Raw genomic sequence first — 13587 nt, forward strand, 5'->3', positions numbered from 1 at the left:
TAATTTTTTTTCTTTCAAATAAATTGCATGACACAAGATGTAAGCAACGACCATGGGATTTTTAAAATAGCCGAGCAGTATTTCTGCTGCATCACTGGTTTCTCATCCAGCCTTTGGTTTTAAAGCCAACCCATTATTATATGGCAGTGTAAGCAGCCAAAACGCTTTACACGGCAGTACAAGTAGTCAAAATGCTTAACTCGAGAGCATTTCCGTGTCTTCACAACAGAGCTAGGGTTTGTGCTGACTTCCATGCTGCTCAAGTGCCTGACATGGCAACACCCGAAGCCACTGATGAAATAAGGCCACTTCCTTCCAGCTCCCCCCGGTTACAAAATCGGTTAAGGTCCTTATTTCCCAACAGTTGTACCCATCCGAACAGCCAGAAGAACTAACTGCAGATGGTTCCCAGACGCAGTCCCAACACGTGAGCTTAGCCCCTGCAGCATCGTGTCATCGGGCTCAGTCCTCCGTGTCGGGCTGCACCCCCAGCATTGCGTGCAGCTCCTCCGCCGTGTACCCCAGCAGGTTCTGCAGGTCGCACACGAAGCGATACACGTAGCGTTTCCCTGAAGTCTTGTGGATGATGTTCTTGTCGTAATAGTAGCGTAGGCCTCGGCTGAGCTTCTCATAGTTCATTTTTGGCTTGTTTTTCCTCCTTCCCCACCTCCGTGCCACCTGTCAGTCCAAAAAGAAAGCGAAATGCAAAGGGTTTAAGTCATGTTTTTCTAGTCTGTGGCTGAAAAACACAGTTATTAAAAGCCTTTCTCAGTCAGAGCATTTTATTTGCTTTGGATGTCCCACACTCAGGTAAGAGTTGAGTTGGTGACTGACCCCACCAACTGAATATGCTCCGAGACAATTACCAACATCAGCTTCAGGAGAAAGTTGCTGATAGCAAATGTCAGAGAAAAAGGTATGTATTTGTAGTGGATGGGCTAAAATGTGTTTAAGGAGATCAAGTTTGTGGGAAGTATAGTCTTCTCTCTCGGGAAGACACCATTTAACTGTTAATTTGCTATTGAGCAGCATGGGACAGCTCTTCAACTGGAAGTTGAATGATATGAAGGTCCTTGGAGTTAATGAGTCTGTCCCCCCTCCCCCCTCCTTTTTTTTCTTTAAATAAAGGCTTCAGTGGACTTTAGATCACATCTCTTACTACAATAACTTTGCTAATGATAACAGTAGCAGAAAATGAGAATGCATTTTATTTTAACAACTAAAGCTGTAATTTCCCGAGATATTTCAAAAGCAGCATTATCATATCTGCCGTGTATCTAAAGGAATGGCGATACGCAGGGTGCATTTTTCCCGTTCCTTTGTGCAGGCTCCGACATTGTTGTTTCAGCTATTTTCAGTAAACTAATCTACAGTATTACATGTCTACAGTATTACAGTCCATTGTCAAAAGAACTAACTTTCTATATTACCCTTAAGTTTCAAGCTATTCAACATGTTCTCCTAACTGCAAGCAAATGCTGATATCCCTTGGTGGGAGGAGAGAGGGGGAAACATCCCACAGCTGTCCTGACTGTACAATAAAGCTTTTACAGATGAAGAGATTTCAGCAAGTGTCTGATTGTGTAAATGGTTTATATTCAAGACTAGGCCCACAGATGGTGGATCAGACCCCAAATCTTTCTCTTCATTACAATTAGCCACATACCTCATCTGGGTCAGCAAGTTTAAATTCCCATCCATCTCCTGTCCAACTAATGAATGACTGGCAGGACTTGTCAGTCAGTAATTCCAGAAGGAATTGCCACAGCTGTATAGGTCCGCTGCCTGTGGAAAGAGGGGGCAGGGAGAAACCACAATTAATACTTCCGAAAGCTCTTCCACAACCAGTGCATGTGTCCACACTCATATCACAGGTCTGATCTTGTAATTACTCTGACTTACCTTTTTTAATACCAGAAAGAGACCTAAGTTTTTTCTCTGTAACACAGATCTGCTCCTAAATACATTAAAACTAAAACAAGTCAGCTTTTTCATGGAAATGCAGGATTTGACACAATCTGTGTCTTTCTCTTTCACATGGATCCCTTAGCCCTCATTCCCACCTCCCATCAGCTGCATTTCAAGCTCTGGAGCTTGTCCTGCAGTCCTTGGCTTGGCAAACGTTCTAGAGGGAAAACCGATTTCAGCAAGGACTACAGGAACAAGGTCTTAACAGGCAAGCCAGCACCTGTGGAAAATCCCAAGTGTGGGAGATTTTGTCCAAGTTCCCCCTCTTCTTCAAACAGATCAAACAGTGTATTTGATTTTTATGTGTTCCAACGCACCTGCCCATTCTTGCTTGAGATGGATAGTCCTATGGGACTTTCTTTAGTACCAACTGAATTTGAAACTCTTCCTGAATAGTGGTCCCTGACTAAGCTGTAAAGCACACCTTACAACAATACAACTTTATCACCATGGTACACATTTATACAGAATATCGATGTTACCTAAGAAGGGGAGCGACCATTTTGCTTCACGACTTACCAGTAAAGCCAGCTAGAATTGCTGCCGGTATAACTGGTTTCCCTTGCTCTACAGGATCACTTCGTTCTTGAATATAGTCTTTGAAAGACATGGTAGGTTTGCTCAGGCACAAGGACTGGCTACAGTCATCTTCAAAACTCTCATAGGATGGCACGCGCTGTAGATCCACTAATGACGACTGGCTGTTCCAGGACTGTAGCATCGAATCTGAGCTTTCGTAACTTTCTGCACCACTATCACTAGATTCGTGTTCTCTAAGCTTACCTTTATTTAAAAAAAAAAAACAAAACTTGGTTATTTTTCCCCCCTCAGTCTAGCTTGTATATAGAAATTATGCAAAGGAGGAACAGACGTACAGAATACAGCTTTGGATCCATGCTTATCATGCAGATAATGACTCACCGGAATTATCAATCAGCAAGTTCACATTGCTTCTTGGGAAATCTTGATTTACTGCACAGTAGTTCACACCAACAGCATCTGCTTGGGATTTAGGGAACAATGAAAACTCTTGTTCTGGATTGAGGAGGTTTGGTCCTGTGGAAGTCTGACAGACATCAGTCAGGAGACTGGGTTTGGGATAACTGAGGGCTTTAGGGTATCCAGGCATTTGCATACCGTAGGAGTTTTGATCTACATTAACAGCTGAGGAAAGAAAGAAAGAAAAAAATTCATTAGATTATTCTCCCTGAAGACCCTTAAAGAGACTAATACACCTACAGCATCACAACCACTTGGTGGTTGTGCCACCAAGAAGTCATTTTCCTATGAAAATCTGACTGAGAGAGTGATAGATGCTACAGACCTACTGAAAAGGCTACCGATTTTGGTGAGAACCCCATCTAATGGGCTCCAAATCATATCCTGTAAATCGCCCTCTGTAACTTGCTGACCACAAATATGTCTGTTGTTTGTTCCTCAGGGAAACTAGAGCTACAGAAAAAGCTGGAGAAGCTTAAGTGGTTTTGAGTCAGGCCTTCATCATTAAGTGGTCTAATAAGGTTGAGCTGGAGACTGTGGTAGAATGAAATATACCACCAATCAAACAATCTGAGGGAGGCAGCTCTGCGTCCCACACACTTTCAAAAGCTCTGTTACGCTTCCACAGTCTTCAGAAAGGCCCAAATGTAACTCTTGCTACTCCCCAGTGGTGCTAGTTCTTGACTCGGTTTGCTAGAGGTGGGAGTGCTCATTCTGTTCCACAGATGTAGGCTTTGGCATACCAAGAGGAAATTCGATTTTCTTAAAGCCTTTGCTCTTCAAAAGATTTGCGATAGGAAGTAGATGACAATTAAACAATACTAGGAAAGAAGGCTGTAGCAACTGAAGTCAAGTGTTCTCCTCAAGCACAGTAACTATTCTGGTGCTTCTTTTTGTTTGTTTTTAAAGTGGAATCTGTGACATGCTTAGAATAAACAGAGAGATGTAAAATGTCAAATTTCTTAAAACACTCACTTAAGGAATTATTATTGACCCAGTGAGGAACTGAGGTAAGATGAGAGTTCTCCACATATTGATCCTGCGTTTTCTCTTGGCTGTCTGGGGAGAAATAAAAAAGAAAATTTGGTTTTATAGTTTTAAAGATCTGACACGTACTGCATGAAAAACTTCTGACTCTCTTGAGTATTTTGGGGTCATCATTCACAAAAATTTTACTAACGCACTGCATTGCATCCTTTCTCTTGAAAAAAAATTGCACCAAAACACCTAACCAACTTCCAATAGGCTTGAAAACCATCACACCAACTAAATTTTAACATACGACTTAGAAACAACAGTAACTGCAGTGTGTTTTTAAGGTCCGAGTCCTTAATGCATGCAGTTACTGAATGTTACACTACAGAACCAATGGAACTCAGAGGGCACTGAATGTCGGGTTTTAGCAACACCATCAGCGTTCATTTAAGATACCTCTAGATCTCTATGACTTCTTTACCTTCAGTCACTGAATTACGTCAAAACACTACATTAAAGGAACAAACCCCAAAATTTAGTATTAGTAAGTGAATAAACTTTGTTCAACTCTTGGTTAATTTTTTTTAAATGGAGTATTACAGTAGCTTTATTCTAATCTCATGTATTTCAGTGATTATTCCAAGTAAAATCCGACCACAATAAGAACTCAGAGTGAATAAAGAATGATTTCTGCAGATACCTGCATCTGCGCTTTGCGTACGAAGGTTTAATAGTTTATTATTAATAATTAATTAATTACTAATACCAAGGTATTAATAGTTTTGTTAACCAAGTTTAGAAGTTCATTTTGAGTTTTCTTACGAAATAAAATCCCTTCCTAGTGAAACAGATGTTGGAAAGTCCTGTTTCTGTTAGAATAGCCTTAAAAGAAAAGATTCCTCTGGTTCTGTAACTACCTTTTATCATTTGTTCCAGGTGTTCCCACAGAATATCACCCACATAGTCAGGTGCCAGTTCCAGGAAACGCTCTTTGCCCAGGCTGCACAAGTCTTGGCCACTCATAAGAAACTGATGGAAGTTCATGTTTGCCAAGCTAAACTCATTGGTAGCCCATGAAAGCCACTGGCAAACTTGCTGTTCTGTCCACAGCCAAGGATCTGCAAGACAAAGTATCCAGCATTTAGAGGTAACTCTTGACCTTTGTCAAATAATCTTCTTTAGAAGGTAGAGAATGAAAAAAAAAATTGTTTAGCTGAGTTACTTAGTTCTGAATGAATTCAGAATTAATGTATTCTTCAATTTAAAAAAAAACCAAAACAAAACAAAACACCAAACCAATAAACAGTCCTCTATTTTCCTTCTGCATTCACTTGCAATCAGAATGTCCTCAGCTTACTTGATTCTCTCTCATGCTGCCAAAGCTCAAGCTCTCCATGCACCCATTTTTAATACCAGCAAGCTTGGTCTTTCCAAGTCAAGCTGCGCCAGATTCACATAGGATCCATTCTTGTATTTCCTACTGACATCATTCTTTCTCTTTTGAAAGAGCCGCTATTCAGCCTCCTCCTTAGCATTAAAAAAAAAGAGCTTATAAATAGAAAACACTTACTATTTGGGATACCCAGCCGACACTGTTCCTTTGTGAAACCACTGAAAGTATCTTTCAAGGCCTGACTCATCACAGCCTTACTGCACGGGGTTAACAGAGGCAATTCACAGTTGTTCGACTCTACAAGAAAGAAAAGAGGTGGAGGGGAAAAAGAAGATACATTAACTTTTCGGCCAGTGGAAGGAGTGCCAGGTTTTTGCTGCACTACTTGAAGAAAAGGATGCTAGAAACTAGGTATTTTAAAACCAGAAACACACAGCATAGATTCATTTTCTGATGGATCAAAGACTTAACAACTTCTGATAGATCAAAGATCTATCAACACTAAAATTTCCATGCTACTAGTCTGATAAAAATCGCAACACGCTATATTAACGATTTGCAGCTTTCCATGATAAAGATTCTCATTTACTCTTAGTAGTTACATAAAGTGCCTTTGCTGTAGGAAAACCGTACTATTATTTTTCTTTTTAAAGGAGATAAAAGACCGCTTATCCCTACTTTGTCACCTACAGTTCGACCTCAGACTACCTTATAACTCCAGAGGGTCTTCATTTAGTTTGAGAGCTAAGTAACTGACAGTAGGGTTGCGAAGCAGCAGCTTGCACCATTAACACTGCTTTCCAAGGGACTGTATTTCAGACCTTCCCACACATCTCTCTGCAATAGATTATTCTGATAGCTATTGTCTGAACAAGTTTGGCTGGTAACAAACCGGTACCCAGTGCCTAAATAATGCAACAAAATCCAAAGTCAGCGTATCCTATGCCAGTATAAATTACTAATCTGTTTAATTGTTTACTAATCTGTTTAACTGATTTTTATTTGCAATAAGATTCAATTTTAAGGACAAATTTGGCTTCTGCCTTTCTTATTGGGCAATATTGACCAGCAAGATGCCTCACTTTACTCAGAAAGAAAGCCAACCACACTGCCTAAATGTTTCCAATTAGGAAACCTTTTCCTGACATTTTGTTTATGATTGGTGTCATTAAGCAATGGGTAACTTGAAGACAACTTGACCCACTTGCTACCACATCCCTGAATATTTGAGAGATGCTGAGAACTTACACACGGGCTGCATTTGAAGGAGCTCTGCTATGCTGGAGGCATATAACGAACGGCAGGGTATATAAAGGTTGTGAACTTGGCAGACTCAGAGTCAGTTCGTGAAGTTGTGCTGCTCTTCTTGTTCTCCTAGACTATGTACAGGCCACACTGGACCCAGCAAGTGGAGCTTATTACCAGATCTGTTACCAGATCACGCTTGACTTCTGTTTTTACCACACCCATCCTCAATATCTGCTAGGACTTGCTTTGCTGACCGGATCAGATGGCTGATTAGAATCACATTAGAACAAAGGACTGGTGGTTTTTAGAGGTTTGAGGTTTATTTTTTTCCCTTCCCTAAGGGAAGATAAAGGCAGCATGAGGTAAAATATCTACATTTTGGACAAAACTCCATTTTGTTAGGGATTTTAGGCAAGGATCTGTAGAGAACTCTTAGTAGGTACTGTCCTACACACACACAAAAAAAAAAAAAGGAAAAAATCCATAAACATCCCCTATTTTGTAAGGTACGAAGATACCAGAGAGTCAAGAAAGGATCTTGCAGAATACTTGCATTTTAATTATGGTTGAGATGTTGCAAGGTTAAGTAAATTTTTTCTTTTGTTTTGTTTCAGTTTTTAAATCTTTTAGCTCTGCTTTACTACCTATTAGGGCTTCTTCCACGGACAGTCAGTCTATTAGGCTACTGAACCCCAGTTCCCATTCCTTTTCAGCACAGAGAACAGCAACCACCCAAAGAGCAACTCACAAGGACAAAAATCGAATGTACACAGAAGTTTGGGTACTAAAATAGTTCTTTTTAGGTAGAATCATTTTGCACTTGTAAGAGTATAGCCATGACCTGACAGTTAGACCCCACAAATTTCTTTCTGATCTGCTGACTGGACTAAGGAACAAAGTGAAGAATTACCATATGAAGTAGAATCAAATCCTGTTGGCACTTCTTGAAGCGTTTGATCTTCATTTAGTGAGAAAAAATATCCAGCAAACAGAGAGTTGGAGCTATCAAAGCTGTCAAATGCTGGTTGACGCTGCAAAGCAACAGAATAAATAAAGAACAACATAAGCATTTTGCTAGAGCACTATCAACTTCATCGCCAGGAAGTGGCTGGCTTAGGTTTCCTAGATCTGGAGATCATGCTCAACCACTATCTTGCATCAGCTAACTTGTGCCTTTAAAACAGAAACACAATTATAGCATAGCTTCTTGTACCTGAATACAAAACGACTGACAGTCAGACCACAGTGCCAGGTGGGTGGCATGTTCTGCAGTTTACAGTAAAGCCGAGTAATTAGTAAACTAATACGAGTTTTCCTGTAATTGAGGCTTTTAACAATAGAGAATGCACATGGGTGTATATGTATATACATACATACCTTTATTCCCAGGCATATTTTAAAAAGTCCTTATTTCCTTAACCCTTTACGTTGACTATGCGCTCAACGGCAGAGGCAGGATCAGTAAATTATGGAAAAACAACTGCCAGTGCACGATCTACTGTATATTTATGCAGCTTTTTCTTTTTTAAAGGAAAAATTTAATCCGCACTTGAAGCTATACACCAGCTTTACAGGACTTGAGGAGAGATATTACTCCTTTGCTATGACTTTTATACTTTTGACTTACTGGATTTTCCAGCTACCACATTTTGCGGTCTTTCAAGTGCTCAGATGCTTAGTGAAACACTGCTAGTTTCATTATACAGAAGGGGATACACAGGACTGATAAAAATGTTCCAGATAAAAGTGGATTCTACTGTTATATTGGCAACATTTAATAAATACTGCATTTTGAAAATCTAACTTCTTTCGAACTTGACTTATGTCAACTGAATATGCTAGAACTACTAGTACTTTTACTGGATACCCCCAGCCACATTAGTCTTTTGGGGGCAAAGGGAATGTTAGCAGAGGAAATAACTTTAATAACTTATGCAACTCGCCTGTTAGTCACAAGGAAACTGTATCTGTAATATCTAGAGGCACAGATGGATAAGAGTTGCCATTGAGACTTTAAAAAGCACCCGGTAGAACATTGTTCTGGAAAGCTACAGAGTGCTCATGGCAGCTACTGCAGTTCAGGGAGCTGGAGATAAAGGCACCTTGCATATACTCATTTGTTAGGCATCCACTGGTCTGCCAGCTCTTGCCAACGTAGAACATACAGGTGAGAAGGGGGCAAAGATTTCTCAGGGCAGCATTCATGTGCAACGCAAAACCAACCTGAATTACGTTTCTGGAATAGCAAATGAGTATTAATGTCTCCTCCCATTCCATAGCTTTCTTTTATATGCACCACGACGTTTCAAGTGGCTTGGAGTCTTTTTGCACCCGGTGCAACGCATCCTAGTACATATGTTACAAAAGCATACTCTCCATAGAAGAAAAGGCTGGTAAAGTAAACAATATCATGCCTGGGTTAACTGGGTTCAGAAATCTCCACTGAGCACTGGCCAATTATTTACAATTGGTGCAGGTATCCCCCACAATGAGAGTCAAAGCCAGCTCATGAAAAGGCTCACATCTGAATGAAACAGTAACGATTGCCAAATCTGCTAGTAAAAAATTCTTCATACATTACTAGATAAAAGGCACTGACTCATCACCAGTACCTAAAAGAAAGGGCAAGTTCTTTCAACGCAATCTGGAAACTCCTGGGTTTTGTGTAAATAGCTGACCCTTAGGCTGAGTCACTGGAAAAAATGTTGTGGCTTGTGAATGAGTAAAATCCATACTGTCCTAGTTTCATATTTCAACTAGGAGAATATTAATGTTTAAGCAGGTTCTCGATTTAATAGTAGTAAAAGGGGGAAATCCCAATGTAGAATAAAATCTGCTTGCCCTATCAGTTGTGCAACCATTTTATTTTGCTTTTCAACATTTGTAAGAGTATTTCCTATGAAACAAAATAAAAAGAAATGTAACCAGCTTCAAAATAGTAGACCACAGGTCTCTATTTTGACTTAATTATATGACAGGTTAATACTGAATAACTGCTTAGAACCACCACTGTGGTACAGAGCACGCAGCTTTTTAAGGTGGAGGATCTCTCGTGGATTTTGTTGTTTTTGTGGTCAGGAGAGAAAGCGAAGAGAGGACGTAAAACACCAGAGACATTAGAATATGAGAGTCTCACTAACTGATCCTTCAAAACATGGACAGTCCTCAAAGTTAGTATGAGCAGAAAGCGTCCTCCTAATCTTTATTTAGTTTACATTAATCAATGTTGTGTAAAAAATTGATACTGGGATTAAAAAGCAACTTGCACGAATGGGTAGGAGGGAAGCCCTTAAAGACTGAGTCTTTGTAGTCTGCTTCTTATTTGTCCTTGGTTTTGTAAGTGCCTTTCAAAACAAGATAACAGCCACAGCCTATCTAAAGATAAAATATATTTAATAACTACTTTTGGTTTCTTACAACATCTTGGACTTCCATTTCACCTAGTTGCATGTATTAAGTGAATAACCTACTTTTTTCAAACAATGCTCTTGAGTCAATCAGATCTAACCGGTCATATCAGAATAGACCTCTGCCAGTCTTATCAAGTTAAAGATATCGAGAACACCCATACCCTTTATTTAGGAAAAAATTCTACCAACTCGAACCATTTGAGCTCAGTTCTTGTCTACATCTTATTTTCAAATTCTCAGGATTTGGAGGATGGAGGGAGGGAGCCTCCTTGGGGGAAAGGGTTGGGGGTGCAAGATTTACATCTTCCTATTTCAGTTCTACTTTTCATATGTCTACTGAAGTGGGAACACTCTAGAAGATTAGACGTTACAAGCAAGCAATTAAAATCTGACTATCTGCGTTCACTTTGGCATGGTTATATAATTACTGCGCTAGCATTAGTAAGAACACAATAAACACATCAGCTAGCTGATGCACCATTTGGGTTTAGAAGATGACAGCTCAAGAAAACTCACCTTGAGCATTCCTCTGTACATGTTAGACACAGGAGCTACTTGATCCATGTTCCTGATCCCAAAATCACTCATCTGAAAAATGAGAAAGGTCACATGAAAAATGTTGCTATCGAGGAAGCAAACATGTTAACAGATATACCTCACTGTTTCAGCGCAGACTACAGACAGTTATTGCAATGAGGTACAGGGAAAGCTTCCCTTCTCCTTGCTCACATCTTGACCACACAGGGCGCAATTCTGTTCTTGCCTAAGCAGCTTTTTAACTGGAAGACCTTTCATGGGCATCACTGCTGTTAAAAGTTTTACTAAATGAGCAAACGAGAACAGTTACCTTCTGACACCCCATGCGGAGGATTTTAGTACCTCATTCCGTTAGTCTGAAAAGCCTACGGAAGTCCTTTGACCATCAAGAATCCATTGCTTTGAGATACTTTCCAACTTCCACCCATTATCTTAAACATTGACTTTTAAGTTATTTTTGCTTACTGTATTCCAGCTTACATGCCATGATTCACTTCTGCTTTCAAAGGAAGGAAGAGAACGCTCCTGGCGAGACACCTTCACGAACTAACATTCACCCCTTTCACCCTTCTATGAATAAACACTGAAGCCAATATCCAGCAACTGCCAATCCAGTATTAGCAACTGCCTCCTTTACTAGGCAAAGCTTCTTCGAACCACGTTATCTTGCACATTTTGTAAACACAGGATTAGCTTATTTACAAAGCTTTACAAGGCCCAAGTTATAACTGAAAAGGGTTTATGCAGTAAAATACCCTTTTAAAATAGTTGATAATGGGACCACCATCAATATGTTCATGTTATAGAAGTCAAAGCTGTATCGTATTGCCTGTATTAGGAGGAACAGTGTTCTGTGGGGCCTGTATAACTTGTTCTATGTATCACTTTAGTGATAAGATTCTTATCCTTTTACTGTTGTATGGGAGAGATCAAACATAGGGAATAAAGCCAGTCTTACGGCCATTGTTCAGGTTTATCGTGATGCTGCAACCCAGGTGTCAGTGATCGATACCTTATCAGACTACACTGCAGCACTTGTTTCTCGGCGATTTTCTTCCTCTTTTTTCACAGCATTGGGCTAAATTCTCTTGTTCCACAAACTGTCTGAAAATGTGCAGTTGTATTTATATAGTCACATAGGACACTATTAATATTTCCACCAAACTGTGATCACTTATTACAAGCTAGTTCTCTTGTTAGCCTTGTTAACACAAGGAAACATCAAAACACAGTCTTAAACTTAGAAAAAGATGGCAAATTAGGATCTTAACAGAATAAGCCCAGCTTCTTAAAATGACAACATGTTCAAAAGCCATCTGTATAAGCAAAGAGGAAAATAAAATAATCCAACAGCCAAAGACAAGGGACCCTTTCATCCTCTTATATAGTTGATCACTTAAAAAACCAAGAGTCCTTAACCTGAAAGGCCCATTTCAACTTTGCTGTTGTCAGACGTATGGGGCTTATCATGGAAATAAATCAAGTCACTATGAAAGGAATATTCGACTTACACTTCATTAACGCTACCCAAAAGTACAATCTACTGGATGGTAGTTTTTACCTCAAATAGCATGTACAAATATTTGATCTAAATTACACATCTCACTGAGCAACAAAGAATTTTACAGAGCATGAGTCTCACTCAGCAAGCATCCTAATCTTTTCATTAAATTTGCCACAGTTTAAACAACTGTTTGTCCTTGCATTCAGCTGTGCTTTTAAAAGAAGCATATAGCAATTTCTAACACCCTTTGCTTTTGCTCTGAAATCTGCTCTGGTGTCTGGGCATAACTAGGGGTAAGCCTTACCAGTTGGAAAGTATTTGTTAAAATATTATGCATATTTTCAGTAAGTTTAGAGCTGAACCTCAGTTAGGACTACATATAAGATTTCCAATACTTTCAGGTGCAATCCTGGCCTCTACATGAATCCTGTTAGGAAATTCCCCATTGACTTCTTCCTGGGTTTTTTTTTTTTTTGTTTCTTTAGAAATGTTTAGGGTCCTAAGACAAAAGGTTTATACAAAGGCTTCATTACATGGCATTGCTCATTAACCCGAGTCACTGTTTCTCTGTGCTAGGCTGCTCATTTGTTCTGTGGCCTTGCCTGTGCGATACACAGCTCATGAAATACTAGACATCATGCTCCAGTCTTGTAACACACGAAGACCTTTAGAACGTCTTGTAACACTCCAGTTTTCTTCCTCCAACTAAACCTCTCATGATATAGCCTTTGCTCGTTATATATCAGCTTTCTCCCCATTTGCAGTACAAGTTTCCAGCCCTGAGATTCGAAACCCTTATAGAGATATCACAAGACAAGCAGAGCTGAAAAGGCAATACGGCTTTTCATGACACAAAGGGTTAAAGCTGGCTTTCTGCTGGACTTAGAAAGCTGCTGTTTAAGTTCAGAAAAGACACCACGGCACAGCACAGTGTGACTGGGCCTCACTTACAACTCCTCCACTAACGCTGATGACTGCTACTTGCCAGCTATAATTGGTTTAACTGGCAGGACACCTTCTTCAACACCCCCGCATAGCTGAGTGGGTGAACCAGAACAGGGTCAACAGGATCAGGCACTTATTAACTAATACTCCTGAATTCTGATCAACTTCTTTTCAGCAATATCCAGGTGCTTGCCCACAGCTGGATTCAGCTGGGAATCATCCACACGGAAAACTAAACTGTGTACTGTCTGCAACATATCTCTGCTGCTTTTATTTATTCTGTTTTTAAATGGCAAATTCAGGCTCCTGACAAAAAAAAAAAAATTCATATCAATAGGTTAAAAGACAATTGCCTGCCTTAGGAGCGCTGCTGATTCCCCGTGCAGCTACCGGGCTCCCCCAAGCACCCATGAGAGATAGCCGAGGGCTGGTATGACTTTTCACACATATGACACACTCGCCCACATAAAAGTTAGATGGAGAGATCATACAGCCCAACATTTTTAGAGTCCTTTCAAAGCACTAACGAAATCCAGAGCGCCCTTAACCCTTTCCTCCCGGGCGCGCAACAGTCCACCGCCGCTTAGGACGCGTCCCTCGGGCCTCCG

At 40.1% G+C, this 13587-nt stretch overlaps 1 protein-coding gene across 1 annotated transcript; it reads right to left on the bottom strand.

Moving 5' to 3' along the window:
- Positions 1–245: 245 nt before the first annotated feature.
- On the bottom strand, positions 246–10584 carry ETS2 (v-ets avian erythroblastosis virus E26 oncogene homolog 2). Its single transcript, XM_010133161.1, has 9 exons — positions 10510–10584; positions 7494–7614; positions 5513–5632; positions 4860–5060; positions 3943–4026; positions 2890–3132; positions 2488–2751; positions 1667–1785; positions 246–678 (listed from the first exon to the last, which is right to left on the bottom strand). Exons 1-9 carry the CDS (start codon positions 10579–10581, stop codon positions 463–465), a joined length of 1440 nt encoding a protein of 479 aa, XP_010131463.1. The 5' UTR covers positions 10582–10584; the 3' UTR covers positions 246–462.
- Between the last annotated feature and the right edge of the window lie 3003 nt (positions 10585–13587).

The sequence above is a fragment of the Buceros rhinoceros genome, unplaced genomic scaffold (assembly GCF_000710305.1).
Source record: "Buceros rhinoceros silvestris isolate BGI_N320 unplaced genomic scaffold, ASM71030v1 scaffold46423, whole genome shotgun sequence".
Taxonomy (NCBI): domain Eukaryota; kingdom Metazoa; phylum Chordata; class Aves; order Bucerotiformes; family Bucerotidae; genus Buceros; species Buceros rhinoceros.